At 39.1% G+C, this 17236-nt stretch overlaps 1 protein-coding gene across 4 annotated transcripts in view; it reads left to right on the top strand.

The window, feature by feature from the left end:
* LOC143366399 (innexin shaking-B-like) overlaps positions 1 to 17236 on the top strand; it is an 82490-nt gene that overhangs the window by 25498 nt on the left and 39756 nt on the right. Inside the window, exon 1 of one of the 4 annotated variants that reach the window (XM_076807492.1) lies at positions 393 to 980. The exons of 2 other annotated variants lie outside the window; for them this stretch is intronic. In XM_076807492.1, the coding sequence (XP_076663607.1) occupies positions 618 to 980 (363 nt within the window). In that variant the 5' untranslated portion in view covers positions 393 to 617. Of the gene's footprint in view, positions 1 to 392; positions 981 to 6236; positions 7509 to 17236 lie in introns of those variants that run through there. One more of the 4 variants, XM_076807488.1, reaches the window with a different exon arrangement.

Below are 17236 nucleotides of genomic sequence, written 5' to 3'. Positions count from 1 at the left end.
TGCTTGGGAATCCTGTGAAATCCATTTTGGGGGGCTAAGGTTCACCCAACAATCACACGAAAACATGGTCGACCTGGACGAGGCCGCGATCGTTTCCAGAAAAGCTATCGTTCGAGCGTGCTATTCGAACACTTAAGGCCCGAGGAAGAGCCCGCGAAGCTAAAGGCACGCGTACTATGCTCTGAGGGAGGAAGGATGCAGGAAGAAGGATCAGCGACGGCACAGGATCCAACCGCTCCGAGGGATCCTACGTTGCCGCGATCGTGCTGTAGATTCTCAAGGAGAAAACGCGCCAGGGCTGCCTCCTCTTGAAGCAACAGACACGGGGACACTGATCGGCGCCGATCCAGCTTCGGCGGGACCTCTGTCCGGCCAAGGAACATCGGGAAGCTCTGACGCCACGTTGCTGGGAGAGCCTCGAGCGGATCGTCGGCCTGGCCTCGAATAGACAAGAGTTTGCCTGACATTTCTTCCTCGAGCTGGATAGATCAAAGACAGAGATCAAAGGCCGGAGAAAGATGTGAGAGGCGAAGATCCAAGGGATCGACGGGCGATCTGGCAGCCGTCGTGATCCAGCGGTACCCTTCCCGGCGGTATTCATCCCCCGAGGATCCAAGATGCTGGACATATTCCGGGGCCTGAAAAGCCTGATCAAGATTTCTCACGTACACATCGACACATCCGTCTTCAGGCTGCACTACAGCCTCACGGTGATCCTGCTGATCGCGTTCTCGTTGATCGTCACGACCAGACAGTACGTCGGCAACCCCATCGACTGTATACACAGCAAAGACCTGCCCGAGGACGTGCTGAACACGTACTGCTGGATCCACAGCACCTACACGATCACCGCGGCTTACAAGAAGCGAGAGGGGTTCGAGGTACCCTTCCCTGGCGTAGACAACTCCAAGTCGCATCCCGAAACCGAGAGGAAGGAGTACAGGTACTATCAGTGGGTCTGCTTCATGCTGTTCCTTCAGGTAATCTTAGACAGTTTGATAATTCCTCTGCTTATGGACTATGCTTCTGCGTCACTTACTCACTTTTAGGGTGGCTTTACGTCTTTGTGGAGATTTTCTCATTTTTCTGCTTTATAATTGGGTGTCTGAGACTATAGGGTTCGTGGGTTTTTAGGAGGTAGCTCTGGATTAGGTTTATTTCGTTTACGCAGAGTTTATGGACTCTTTCCAGATCAAAATGGGGCAGAATTTGGGTAACTCATTGCTAGAATCTTTTTTTCTGAAGTTGTTTATCGAAGGGCGTATTGTTATTGTACATATGTATACGTTATCCCCCAATAAATAAGGAAATATTTCGATGAAATAATTATTACATATTTAGGTATAGTGGACTGAAATCGGGCTTCACTGGGGGTAAACGTTATTTATTGAACTTTTCATACGCATACAATATTGAGTTGAGGGGTTATGCTCAGTCAGGAAGCTGAAAAAAGGGTGGTCTTTGGAAATTTTTTACTCGAAAGCTATAACGCATTTCTGAAATTTTTTTTTTCCTTTTAAGGATTGCATCTAGTACCGTGCATCGTATTTTTTTTATTTAAAAATATTTGTTAATAACTAAGTTATTGTCCATCACTCGAAGGTTCTCTAAAAAAAGGCTTCTGCGGTGACCACTGCTGCTCGAAAGTCGATCTAAAATAAAAAATTCAAAAGAATTTACTTATTATATTATATTATCTAGTATTTGAACGAAGGATTTTTTTATCCGATGCTTAGTTTTCTTTTAATTGACGAAAATCAGGCAAGATTTATGATAAAATTGAAACTTTTACTTTAAACATCAGCCATTTTTTTCCAAATCAATATTTCGAAAAAAAACTTCGTTCAAATACTAGACAATACAGTATAATAAGTAAATTCTTTTGAATTTTTTATTTCAGATATCAGAAGCCTTTTCTTAATAAAGAACCTTCGAGTGATAGACAATAACTTAGTTATTGCTAAATATTTTTAAATAAAAAAATTACGATGCACGGTACTAGATGCAATCCTTAAAAGGAAAAAAGATTTTTTGAGAAATGTGTTATAGCTTTTGAGTAAACAATTTCCAAAGACCACCCTTTTTTTGGCCTCCTGACTGAGCATGACCCCTTAAGGGTACTAGGCAGTCGTTCCTGTCTAAAATTAAGCATTTCTGTTACAATTAATTACAAAGAAACAAATTGAAACTGAGACTTGTTCTTTTGGCATGAAGTTTATTAACATCATAAGTTTTAAAAAACTTGTTTGTTTAGTCAAAAACATGCTGGATCATTAAATAGGCTTTATAAAAAAAGTTTCTTTTGTTTTGCAGTGATAACTCAAAAATGGAAATTCCAAACGATTCAAAACAATTTCGAGCATCTTCACAAAATGTGTGGTTTCAGACCAGACCTAAATTAAGGTTAATGAAAACATCAGTGGGCTGTCAATGGGGTTTTAGTTTCATTTTATAAAGAATAAAAGTTTTCATTAACTTTAATTTAGGTCTGCTCCGAAACTACACATTTTGTGAAGATGCTCGATTTTTTTTTAATCAATTGGAACCTCCGTTTTTGAGTTATCACTGCAAAAGAAAAGAAACTTTTTTTAAAAAGCCTCTTTAATGATCCATCTGTAGTGTCACATATAATGCATATTTTTGACTCCACAAACAATTTTTTTAAAGCTTATGATGTTAATAAACTTCATGTCAAAGAAGAGGTCTCAGTTTCAATTTGTTTCTTTGTAATTAATTGAAACAGAAATGCTTAATTTTAGACAGAAACGACTGCCTATTACCCTTAAAGGTGTCATATGATTAAAGAATTTAGTGAGCCATAAAGAAACCAGGACTATATAGGTAGTACATAATTGAAAGTATCTTGTGACTGCTAAAGTACCCTGATTTTCTGTTTCCTTCTGTACATTTCTAGGTCCCTTTACGATCCATCGACTTTCAGTGTTAATTTTTATTTCGTGCGGTAGGGGCAAAAGGAGGGCGATCAAAATACAAATGTTTTTGAACACACCATGCTTTGACATGAAAAGATAATTAAAGCTTAATTTGCACAAAAAATCGCACAAGAAAAGGAGTCTTTGCTACATCAGCTCTCTGATACATATACTGTACGTCTCGTTAATGCTGCATATGTACATGTTTTTAATCTGTTATTCAGGTTTAAGAAAATTCGGGACATTCGCATCTCCCAAGCTGAGTATTGCCTGATTTTACCATGAACATTTTATAAGTAGTTTATTTTTCACTAAACCTACCCCCTAACAGTTCTTCCGGTGTACATTCTTCTTTATCCATTTCCCTACGGCTTTCTCAGCGGAAATTATATTGCGCAACACTTTCTCTCTATGAAACAACGATATCTCTCGTTGAAATAAACGATACACCCTCCTTGAGGTGGAAAATAATTATTGGCAGCAAATAAGGCATGAATGGAGGATTAGGGCCGTGGACGTTTTCAGTCATATCGACAGAAATTATAAACACACTCGGCAACGAGGAAAGCCGGGTAACGAGCAAACTGGTTGCGGCTACGGCTCGAGGAATTTACTCGCTGCTTACAGAAGCTTATATCTAGTTCATTGCCAAGAAGGAAACCCTAAGCATATTAACTCGTTAAAATCCGTAGCCGTTAGTTTGTCGCCGAGGGTCGCTGTCGTGCTCGTCGCCTTGATGCTCGGTCAAAGACGTTCCTCCACCCTCACCTTGTTCAACTGATCTCTTCAAGTAGAACGCATGTTATTCTCGATGCGCTTGGACATCTTTTTTCTGTCGCCTCGGCATCGATCTACTACTTTCACGACTCACTGTATCGTATTTCAACGAAGACACCTCCTTCGTATTCACAAGGAATGTCCGGCAACTGGGAAGTTGCAAGAAATTCCAACCCTCTTATTTGAAGCTTCGCAGAAATGCAGTTTAATTGGTGCTAATAACGCGACCATGTTTCGTTTCGCCAATGAAAACGGTTATAGCGGTGAAAACACTTCCTCAAAGACATTGTGGGCTTTCATATTAGGCACCGTGAATATTTGCGAAACCGTCAATTTTCGAGCTGTACAACATCCCTTGTCAGCACCCAATGAATCGTTGTTAATTGAAAAATTCACGACGAGGAATGGCAGATATTATTCCGTTAATTAATCGTCAAACATGAAACTGGTCTCAGTGATTCTTCATCTGCGCAATAGAAATTCGTAAGGTGTCGAGAATGATTGACGTGTAGTTAATCAGGTGACTGATCTAATATCGTGTGGCACATGATGAGGTAATGAGATTCGAACGATCCAAAATTTTCCAGCCGAACGATGTTTCCCAATTACAGGGGTCTCCGAGATGGAACGAGCCCAAACGCTCCTCCTATTAATTAAATCATATCCACATAATTGAAGGCGGGCAGGTCCGTGGTCTAAGTATAGAGCGACAATGACCCGAATGCATCGTCTTCTTTCCGCCACCAGGGCTCTTGACAGACGTTTCTCTTTCTGTCCGTTTCGCGACAACAAGTGCCGCTGGCCGATCGCCAATCCTTAATAATCTCGATATCATAACGGCAGCCATTTTTAATATTTACCACGGCGAATCCGCGTCATCGGTGGTAAATTAACGTCACCGATTTCCAGGCCACGATCCTAACTTGTCGGCGGGTCTCCTTGAACGTTCGTTTTAGAGAGGACTGTATCGCGAGCAAAATCTCAATCAACAACAACGATATCAATTTGCACGACGCCGCCCTCTCCCCTGCCCGCCTACAGTTACGTCATACGAGCTTGTTAATTTTCTGTATTTTTTAATATAGAATTTTATCTTCTTCCGTGGTTTCAGTTTGGTTTGACGAATGGCGATTGTGAAACTTCGAATTGCCTTATGAAATACAAGACGCGATTGTTTCGATGATAGTATCACTTTATTTTATCGTACGCATTCAAACAAAAATACTCGCGGTACGTTCGAGTCTATCACTACCTCCACGGAATACGGCCATACTTTGAGTACCAAAGGTACTTATAAATAATTTATGTACCTATAGATTATCTATATAATACTATATAAGATAGATATCTATATATAAATAATTTATATACTAATATCATATTTAAGCATCTATTTATATATAAATTATTATATTTATATTAAAAAGATGGGGAGTCAATAATGAACTTATTATAATACAAATAATTTATATAAATACGTTTATATTTATGAATAGGTGTATGAATAAATATATATTCCATTAAATAAATACATTTGAACCATATGATTATATAAATTATTTATATATCACGAGATAATTATACAACAAGAAGCTTATTAATATATAAATGATTTATACATAAATCAAAATTTATCTATTGATATACCATTATCTATAAATAAATCTTTCGAATTTATTAATATATTGATTATTTAGGGGTTCATCGAATTAATAATTAATTTAGTTCAATATATTCCATAAATCTATCAATAATAATTTAAATAGATCAATATATATATATATAAGTCTAGGAATCCAATACCCTCCAGAAATTGGATTCCAGATTTTCAAATTTTCAGTTCAACCAAAGCTTCAAATAAAAAAAATTAAACTAAATCAATTAAATTATTTGTATATATAAATAATTTAGTAATTTAATTGATTTAATTATATATATAAATAATTTAATAATTTAATTGATTTAGTTTAATTTTTTTTATTTTAAGCTTTGGTTAAACTGAAAATTTGAAAATCTATATATAATATATATATATATATATAAAATATATATATAAATAATTTATATACCTATAGATTATCTATATAGTAATATATATATAAGTACCTAAGCTACTCACCAAGAGATTGAGCAGTGACGGCTCTTCCACGTTCATTTCTTCTTCATCCAGACAATAAATGACAGTAGTTTAGTAAAAGTGCAAGAAGTAAGTTACTCACCAGACCAAATATTTTCATTGCACGACCACTTGCGCCTTTTACATTATCCTATAAATCATGAAATTCAAGAATATGTACGTCTAGGGTAAAAGTAACCTCGAGTATACGGTTCTGTTATTAATTAATTGTTAAATTTCTTTTAAACTTCGAAGCGTTACAAGATAGGAACGACGTACGTCGCCAGAATAGCGTGGTCGTCAATATTTTGTCGAACTTTCGCTCGCACGACAAGAGAAAGATACTTAGAAGATCATATAAGTTATGTGTTTAGCATCGAGGCCAAGGGATGCCTCTCAAGTTCGTTCCAGTCTTCTGACGGCTTGCTTCCGTGCCCCACGTGTCTCTGTCACCGTGTCCGAATACTCTCGTCGCTTGTTCCCCGTTTAATTTACACGTTCCCCCTTTATCTTCCACGAAACCGTGACGTGTCCCTCTTCCCCCTTGAATGTGTCGCCAGCAAGCATTGAAACACTCCCTCTTACTACTGTGAAACTGTGTGCCCAGTGCTTCGATAACTTAAAAACCGAGAAAGAAGCTACGTCTTTCTACCCCGGGTGTAAACCATCGTTCAAGATGCAGAAAGAAGGAAAAGAGAAGTTGCAAAAGACGCTGTCGACTATCCTAGTGGTGTGCTTGATGGAGAGCATAGACTGGATGGAATGAAAACATCTGGCAACTTCAAGTTCCTGCAAACACAGCGGAGAAGTTCTAGCGAGGAATGGATAAGTCGAATATCCAACCCAGCTTCAATTCCCCCTCAAGAATGCAAAATTAATAAGTGGGCCAACATGTGCACAGTGAGGCATTCCTATCTTCCTCGAGCACGGAGTTCAGGTTTCATGGAGTCTTGTGACGGGAATCGCGAGGAACGTGGCGAGGAGAGCGACACGGGCGGTCCCCAGTGACGAACACTAATCCTTCTGGCCTCTGACATCCTATCCAAGAGATATTCCACGCGACAAGCATCGACGTTCCTGAACAAGTGTCTCTGAAATCAGAACAGCAAACCTCCCAGCGACAGGTCAATTCGACTATCGATATATCACTCCGGTGGGATTCGTCTTGGCCCATTCAGTAGTCCTGTGCCAAAACGGATTTGCAAGAGGGCGAGGACGATTGCCTTCTCGTCGAAGAGGATCGGGGACGCTCGAGGGCGTCCAGCCGCCCGCGACGACAGAAAATGCCTCTGCTGCTGAAGATGATCGACGTGTTTGGATCCCTGAGGTCCTTGTTCAAGGTCCAGAGAATCTCCGAGGACACGCTGATATTCCGTTTGCATTATCGCGCCACGGTGGCGCTTCTGCTCGGCGGCTGCCTGACTCTCGCGTGCAAGAGCATTTCCGGCTCGCCCATCCACTGCGAGGCTTCCGGTTCCGTGGACAAGGTCGTCCTGGAGACGTTCTGCTGGCTTCACACCACCTACAGCATGGTGCACGCGTTTAACAAGACCCTTGGCCAGGCGGTGCCCTATCCTGGCGTCTCGAACAGCAAGGGGGCAGGGATGCATGGTCATATCTCCCATCCCCTGGTCAAACAGCACAAGTACTATCAGTGGGTAATCTTCTTCCTGCTGATGCAAGTAGGCACCATTCGATTCTACACTTGTCGCGTTGAATAGTAGGAGGTAGCCGTCGCGGTGCGTTGCTGGCGATAGGTTGCTTGGCGAGTCGTTAGGCCTCGATCTATCATCGGACTTTAATTGGGGGAGGCCTGTAGTTCGCTTGGGTGGGGAAGCCGCGATATTTTCGGTGGACGTGCCGAATGAGCTGAATTTTGGCAAGCCGAGGCTGTGGGATGAATCACTTGGGTAGAACTGGGGATTCTATTGGAAGAGCCAGAGCTTGGTTGAGGAAAGGTGCTTCTAGGTGTGATAATAGACACTTTTTGTGCGGCAGCAATAGTTCCATTGTGTTCCTGGCGGGTGGTGCAGGATACACCTGGACACACGCCACTGGAGGGAATCCCTAATTGAGTCTGTTTCTCCGTTCGCAAGTTAACGCATTCGCGGTGATCTCCATATACAGCAGGGGTGCACAGGGAGCCGTTTTTAGCGCCTACCCATACAGCACACTCTCGTTGCAGCAAAGTTACAGAATGGTTGCGGTGCAAGATTGCAATGTTGCACGCAACGTTGCCGCAAGGGTGCAGTAACAATTCTATGTCCGCCTCCTGCAACGTTTCGGGCAGAATCATAGAAGTATAAAGCTCTTGTGTTTCTTTTTCTCAAAGAAAATTCTTTTCCCTCAAGGGGGATTCGAACCGGCGACCTGTAGCGTCGTAGGTGAACACTTTACCGCCGCAGCTACAACCACTGATTGATAAGAATGCTAACGTATTCGAACTTATACTCCTACCGTGCAAAAGTTTAAACTCAATTTCTTCAAAAACGAAGACTCATTTTGACAAACTCCATTAGGGTTTTGTAACACTAGTAGGTACGTACTACAACTTTCACCATGTGTCATTCTACGCATTAAAATATACAGGGTGACTCACCTAACATTTAAACTTAAAGTATCTCCGTTGTTTTTAATGATACGAGAAAATGTCTCAGGAAAAAATTGATTGCTAGACAAAAAGGACAACATATTACACATGGCTAAATTTGTATTTCTATTGGCTATAACGTTACAGTAATGAAAATACGTCATTCCATTAAAAAAAAACCATCGATGATCTTGAAATTTCGGGAAATATAACTTTGAGACAAAAATCGTCTCTGTCAGAATAATTGTCTCTCTGAAGCAAACATTGTTTTCCTTAGACATTTTCTCGTATCATTACAAACAACGGAAATATTGTAAGTTCAAATGGTAGTTGCAGCAACATTGCGGCAGCATTGCAGGAACGTTGCCGCAATACTGGCGCAACGTTGCTGTAACATTGTGGAAACGTTACCAAACGTTGCTGTAACATTGTGGAAACGTTACCAAACGTTGCTGTAACATTGTATAAACGTTACCAAACGTTGCTGTAACATTGTGGAAACGTTACCAAACGTTGCTGTAACATTGTGGAAACGTTACCAAACGTTGCTGTAACATTGTGGAAACGTTACCAAACGTTGCTGTAACATTGTGGAAACGTTACCAAACGTTGCTGTAATATTGTGGAAACGTTACCAAACGTTGCCGTAACGTTGCAGAAATATTGTAGGAACGTTGCCGTGCAATATTGCACCGCAACATTGATGCAACTATGCAGCAATACTTCTATGTCCGCCCCGTGCAATGTTGCACGGCAACGTCCCAGCAACGTTACATCCACATTGTTGTGCTGAATGGGTAGCTGCGAGCAAGCCGCCTGTGCCGTTGCTAAGGTTAGAATCGGTGAGGCGAACTGCAGTAGTGTACGTGCATTTGGTATGACTTGAACTCAGCTGTTCTCTGAACTACTGCAGTTCTCCTCGCCGATTCTAACCTTAGCAACGGGACAGGCGGATTGCTCGCAGCTAGGCGCTAAAAACGGCTCCCTGTGCGCCCCTGATATACAGGATGCGGTCGAAAGCACGGCACAAGCGGGCAGGAGGTGATGCTTTATTAAAAAATTAGTCAAAAGCGTGGAACGAAATTTGTTTCATCCGAGGCTTGGTTCTCGAGAAAATCGATTTTCAAAAATCGCTAAGTATTTTAGTAATTTATCAGTAAATACTGAATCCTCATGTAGAAATAAGACGAAATTGTAGAATAACTTCCCTCAAATGGGATTTCGTCTCTATGTATTTATTTTAAGTTCTCTGTTAAAAATAGTACCAAAAAGTTAGTAATGAATCTTATAGTTTATAATCTTCTGATCGTGCCCATCTTGTTTGGAAATGGCTGCTTAAATTAATAGCAGTATCCTTTCGATTAATTTTTTTCATCTCCCCAACCTTCTTCTAACCTCTTCTACAGTTCCCTCTTCGAATTGGGAAACGTTTCACTTATTTCTCTATCCATTTCGCATCACAAATTGTCGATTGGGTTAAGGACGCCATAACACGATTTGTGCTCCATTATTTGTTTCCTAATTCTTTTTAATGCTTCGTGCAGATCTTTGAAGCACTTTACGAGCAACAGAATAAACTAATAAATAATCAGTTTGCTCTAAACAAACAAGCTTTCGGTGACTTATAGACGGAAGTGTACATGAACGGATCTAAATAAACACATACAGGGTGTCCCACAAAGTGTAGCACTAGCGAGCAGCGTGTGATTCATCAAGAAAAAAATGAATCGATAATGAAGAATAAACTTTTTTTTCGGTAAGGCTGCGTTTTCGAGAAAATTGATTTTGAAAATTCATCGAGTACGCGTGCGCTTGGCCCATAAGTGTTGCCTTGATTGACCGTGGTGTACCTTAGAATACTCTTTCACGAAGATGAATGGGAAAATCATGATGGAACATCAGCACATTTCAGTCTTCAAGTAACGCATTTTTTGAATGAGCAATATCAGTGTTAGGTTGGCCGTGGAGGAATACTAGCCTGGCCACCGCCATCACCAGACTTGCCGCCTCGGGACTTTTATTTATGGAGCCATGTCAAATCGATAGTCTATTCCGAAAATATAACGAGTATCGAACACTTAAGGGGTTATGCCTAGTCAGGCGGTCGAAAAGAGGCGAATATTTGTGAATTTTTTTTGAAGAAGCGAAAGCGTATAATTTTACAAAACTTTTTGCGTTTTAAAGAGCAACATTTAAAGAACATTTGGTAATTTTTTCGTAGAAAAATATTTAAGTTTATAATTAAATAACAAGCGACATCCAAGAAGCATTTTTAAAAATTTGGTTTTGCGGTGAGCACTGCCATTCGTAACCAGATTATCTAAAATCAAAAAACAAAAAAGATTTCGTTAGTGTATTAATATATCTTCCGATTGACGAAGAGAATTTTCCGAAATATTAATTTAGAACAAAATGGCGGCTACTTAAAGTTGAAATCCTGATTTTTCCGTGCAAAAATCCCGCGAAAAAATCAGGATTTCAACTTTAAATAGCTGCCATGTTGTTTTAACTTAATATTTCGGAAAATTCTCTCTGTCAACCTGAGGATACATTAATATACTAACGAAATCTTTTTTGTTTTTTGATTTTAGATAATCTAGTTCCGAATGGCAATGCTCACCGCAAAACCAAATTTTTAAAAATGCTTCTTGGATGTCGCATGTTATTTTATTATAAACGTAAATATTTTTCTACGAAAAAATTACCAAATGTTCTTCAAATGTTGCTCTTTGAAACGCAAAAAGTTCTGTAAAAATATACGCTTTCCCTTCTTCAAAAAAAAATTCACAAATATTCGCCTCTTTTCGACCGCCTGACTAGGCATAACCCCTTAAGGGGGGTTTCTCCATCGGATGCCCGAAAAGCATGGGTATTTTCAGGAATTTATAGAGAACAAACTACTGAGTGGATTGTTCTCAAATTTTCCATACACGTTTATTGGCTTCTGGACAATACACAATAATTATTTCATCTTCGTACAAACAACAGTTTCCTAAAAATATACTAAAATGGTGCTTATAAAAGGAGCTGGAACAGTGACTGAAATACAATCTTGTACAGTAGGAGTTTAGTTACGGCTCGAATTAGAATAAACATAGAATGTTGAAAATTCAGAAAATATTTCTAAAGTTAAAATCGTCAAATTTTTTTGTCATTTTTATTAATAACAGAGAAGCTATCCTAGATATTGTTATAGTTGTAGCTCACACAACAGAGGAGAATATTTTCTATAATCTCTGGAAATTTAAAATCGATAGCTAAGTATATTAGTTTCTGAGATATCAGTCCTGCAATCTTGAAGAATGTAGTTTCGAGAACAGCGGCCTTAAAGTTTGTACATATAATGATTCTTGCAAACTTATAAAGTATGTATGTATTGTCCAAGAGCAATTCTTTCGGACTTCTGATGGAGAAACTCATAAAGGAAATGATCGTTCTTGCATTTGAAATTGTAAGAGACGCGAACATATTAGAAAAAATTCGTAGCAGTGTAGTACACTTTGAGAAATTTCTAACATAACGAAATAAAAGTTTCAGGAGGTAAACATTTTGTCTTATTGAATATTTTTCTTACCTTGCATTGATAAGATAGCTGCTACAAGAATAGACGTGTAAATACACCAAGGTCTATCGAATCATTACTTATGAGTCAAGTGCACGCGTACCCGATAGATTTTCAAATTCGATTTTCTGGACGACGAAGCCCTATTAAGGGGGGAGCCCTATTTAGGACGCTAGGAATAAGGTGATTCTTGGGAATTTTTTTCTGAGAAACTGTTGAGCGGATCTTTTCCAAACTTTCAGGGTATTTTAGTTCACATCCCAACAATAAAAATTAATTTTTTCGTTACAAAGCGTTCGGTAGAAATGGAGATATAGGAACACGTTCGTTAGGACTCGCGTGTCGGAGTTGCAAATTTGCGATTGTAATGGCGGCCCCAATTTTTCCCTGAAATAAAAAAACCAAGGATTTTCTTATTTCTAGTACAATTATATTGTCGATCAACCTAACAAACGGGAAAAGAGTTAAAAGTTGGCAAATGGGTGGGACTTGAAAGAAAAAGTTACGATTCTTCTCCAAGATATTTCGTACTATTTATGGAAAAAGACTTGTTCAATTTAATTTATTTATCAAAGTTATAGGTCCATCGACAATTTAATTATACTAGAAATAAGAAAAACCTAGGTTTTTTTATTTCAGGGAAGAATTGGGGCCACCATTACAATCGCAAATTTGCATCTCCGGCGCGCGAGTACTAACAAACGTGCTCCTATATCTTCATTTCTACCGAACACTTTGTAACGAAAAAATTAATTTTTATTGTTTGAATGTGAACTAAAATACCCTGAAAGTTTGTAAAAGATCCGCTTAACAGTTTCTTAGAAAAAAATTCGCATGGATCGCCTTATTTCTAGCGTCCTAAATAGGGCTTCCCGCTTAAAGAAATGCACCGAGAATTCGAATAAATTTCAAGTCTCGCGTTTGACAACAGATTAGAATATTCAGTAAAAATTGTGGGTAGTATTAGAATCTACGCTCCTTTATTAGTATTTTAAGATATAATAAGCTACGAGTTTTAGATTTCAGTTTTCATACTTTTGTCCATTACGCGTCGCACTGTGTGACCGTCACGCTCAAGCGGTGCATGAGGCAACAGCAATCACTACAGGTAGAGTAGGTAATTTACAGACAGAACACGCTTCTCTGCCTAGATGTGCCCAGAGTTTCCAAATACTACAGTGTGTATAAACCCACCCCTTGACTGTAGATTCCCAACAACCAAGCCTGCTGTTATTTTAAACCCTTTCTGTTCTCACGACATCCCCATATTTATTCCATCAATCGTCAATTCGCTGTGTCCCCTTTCCGTGGCACAACTTTATGCAGAAACTTGCTATACATACTTACATATAAATAATGAAGTTGGAATTTCGACCGTAAAATTTTTTTAAAAAATTTAAAACATGATTTCGGCGCACAGTTTCGGTCAATTAAAAGTATAAAAGCTAATTTGCAAATATAAGAAGTATCATCTTCTGACCAGCGGCCATGGCCGGATGGAAACACCGGTTCCCGTAAGATCACCGAAGTTAATCATCACGGGGCGACGTACTGGGGAAAGATGGGTGACCGCGACCGCTTTGTCTCGCGGTGCGTCGCTGCTGCTGGGACCCGAAGGAGAGAGAAGGAAAAAGGAAAAAATGGACTATCGTTCGTTGGGCAATATACAGCGAAATGCTTGAAACACCATCCTGTGTGTTAGGAACACACAGGAAAACAAAAAATACAATACAATACACAATCATCTTCCGACGTTTCGGTCAATATTTAGACCTTTATCAAGGAAAGTTTGAATAACTAAATACTGCGTATGCTTATAGGTAACATGCTTGATAAGAAGCGTGCGACGTACGAGTCGGTTGAACAATGACTGAGGCAAACAGTACGCAGAAAGCAAGAACGTCCAGAGGGCAAAACCAATCACGTGGCCAACATCATGTCACGGTTGGAACCGTTAAATATTATCAAGTAAATCAAAAGTGCGGAAATCCGAACACCTCGCAACACCACTGCCAATGGACCACTCAAAGCATTACATAACGTTGAAAGTAATATGTATTATAACCAGTCAACCATAGAAACTGTGAAATCGAAAATTCTAATAGAAAAAAAATTTGATAAAGGTCTAAATATTGACCGAATCGTCGGAAGATGATACTTCTTATATTTGCAAATTAGATTTATTCTTTTAATTGACCGAAACTGTGCGCCGAAATTATATGTTTTAAATACTTACAGTGGCTCGCATTAATATTCGGACACTTTTTAAAATCGCATAGCTTTTTTAGAATTGGTCCAAACGACTTGAGTTTTTTTTTGAGAAGCTAGAAGGATTAGTTTGCTAATTGACGCATTTCGTCGTTTTGAAAAAAATGTATTTGGTTGGAATAGCGAAAAGAATAGTAAAGGTCGATTTTTAAACTTTTTTTTGTGAGCTTGTAATGAAAATTAAAAAAAAAACCGTTTGTACATTACAGTAAGTTGTGTACGTGACTAAAATTTCATGAAAATCGGTTAACGTTGCTCCGAGCTACAAACGTTTAAAGATCGCAGAGTAAGGTCGAGAATCGGGAAAATTCCCGAAATCAGCGAAAATTTTTATGAAATTTTAGGCACGTATACAACTTACTGCAATGTACAAACTTTTTTTTTTAATTTTCATTACAAGCTCACAAAAAAAAGTTTAAAAATCGACCTTTACTATTCTTTTCGCTATTCCAACCAAATACATTTTTTTTTCAAAACGATGAAACGCGTCAGTTAGCAAACTAATCCTTCTAGCTTCTCAAAAAAGCTCAAGCTGTTTGGACCAATTCTAAAAAAGTTATGCGATTTTAGAAAGTGTCCGAATATTAATGCGAGTCACTGTACATATACATGGAAGAAAGGCCGGGCTCTTAAGCTCGCCGTTTCCTAGTTATCGATCAATTGAGAATGATTATAACCATACTCATAAGCCAAGGCTGTGTTAGAGACCTTCTACTGGCTTCGCCCTAGCAATAATGCCAGTAAGCGTCTTCGAAACGTGGAAATCTTCTCGTAAGAAGGTCACAGGCACCTGGAGGAGTTCTCATTCCAGCTTTTATCTGTTTTTTTTTCTGTCGGCCTGGAGATGCAACTGGGATAGGTGTTGCTTGCTCGAAGATATTGCACAATGCCTTGCAGAGATATAGTGGTTAATTTGTGATCCTCTCGATTGGTGTGTAAAGCGACATTCTTGTGGGAGCAAACTACCAAATGTGTTCTTCGTGACTCGTTACAGGACTGCACTTATTTCACCACATCTGTGTAATCCGGGGACTTGTAGCTTATCGAGGGTACTGGTTTAGAGGACTGAGAGGTGATAATATTATTCCAAAATTCATATCCAACAATTTGATAAACGAACACAATATGTTCTCTGTCTCAGCGTCCAGCAAGTTGTTGAATTTACGAAATAGGTATTCAAACAAATTACTCAATATTGCCATTAAGGATACACATAACGTACAAAACTCAATTGTAAATAGAATATCACTATTAAACGATGAAATTCAATTTACTCTCCCTTCACATATACTTGATAGATTGTCAACACATAATTGTCTCTCTGAAGCAAACATTGTTTTCCTTGGACATTTTCTCGTATGATTACAAACAACGGAAATATTTTAAGATCAAATGGTAGTTGCAGCAACATTGCGGCAATATTGCAGGAACGTTTCCGCGCAATATTGCACCGCAACATTGGTGCAACTATGCAGCAATATTGCACCGCAACATTGGTGCAACTATGCAGCAATATTGCACCGCAACATTGGTGCAACTATGCAGCAATATTGCACCGCAACATTGGTGCAACTATGCAGCAATATTGCACCGCAACATTGGTGCAACTATGCAGCAATATTGCACCGCAACATTGGTGCAACTATGCAGCAATATTGCACCGCAACATTGGTGCAACTATGCAGCAATATTGCACCGCAACATTGGTGCAAGTATGCAGCAATATTGCACCGCAACATTGGTGCAACTATGCAGCAATAATTCTATGTCCGCCCCGTGCAATGTTGCACGGCAACGTCGCAGCAACGTTACATCTACATTGCGCTGCAACCATGCAACAATGCAAGGTTACTGCAACCATCCTGCAACGTTGCCGCCACGAAGTGTGCTGTATGGGTACCTATGATTTTCGAACTCCCACTGATTAACAGACGCGGTCGGGTCTAGAAGCTAATTATTCCCCCTTCCCCTCTACCCATAGGCACACTGAGCGACCATGTCACTATACACGAAAGGTAGCGAAATTGACAGGTCGTCGGAGCTATTTTAGCCTTATTATCTTATTTTATGACATAGTGCCTGTGTTTTTACATGATTAAGCGAATAATTTTTTTTTTTCGAACCCATATGTCGTTTTACTTAATGTATCAAGCTATTTGTCTAAAAGATATAAGATTTATTCTGAATTAATAGTTATAAAAATGATACTTTTAGGATTACGAGTCATGACGTCACGGTTTCCTCCTCCACTTGACGCCAGTAGGTGTCGCTTCGAAAGCATAATTTATAAATGTCACTTGGCTGTCATTCAATAACCCCATAAACATGACTCATGTATGAAAGAAGCTAATTCCCTTTAATTCACGAAAAAAGTTCTCGCCCAAAGATTGTGAAATCATCTTTGCTAATTCCAATTGTACCTTTAATTCACGAAAAACATTAAAAACATTCTCAGGCAAAGATTGTGAAATCAACTTTGTTAATTCCAATTGTATTCTCGTTCTCCGTTCGAACACTGATTCCTCTGTCACTTTTTATACTTGACGTTCCTTTATTGGCCACAAATCAATTCAGTGCTCAGATTTTCAGCTTCGGTTTTAAGGAATTAGCGGGCGAGGCTTGTAGTTGACACAAAAACTTTTATAAGAGGGACATCTTCTGTTAAAAATGTCGTATGAAAATCGTTTTACGATGGAAAATAATAAAAACTTGGTAGAGACTAATTTAAACGAATGAAAGTCGGTAATAGATTAATAGCAAATTCGCCAGCCTGCACCAGTGATATGAAACATTTTGTTTTAAGTCGACTTCATAGTTTTTTCTTATACAACGCCCGCTAATTCCTTAAAACCGAAGCTGAAAAACTGAGCACTGAATTGATTTGTGGCCAATAAAGGAACGTCAAGTATAAAAAGTGACAGAGGAATCAGTGTTCGAACGGAGAACGAGAATACAATTGGAATTAGCAAAGTTCATTTCACAATCTTTGC

This window comes from Andrena cerasifolii, chromosome 1 (genome assembly GCF_050908995.1).
Source record: "Andrena cerasifolii isolate SP2316 chromosome 1, iyAndCera1_principal, whole genome shotgun sequence".
NCBI classification, from domain to species: domain Eukaryota; kingdom Metazoa; phylum Arthropoda; class Insecta; order Hymenoptera; family Andrenidae; genus Andrena; species Andrena cerasifolii.
The sequence above is the reverse complement of the archived record's forward strand: the minus strand, read 5'-3'. Positions and strand labels throughout refer to the sequence as shown.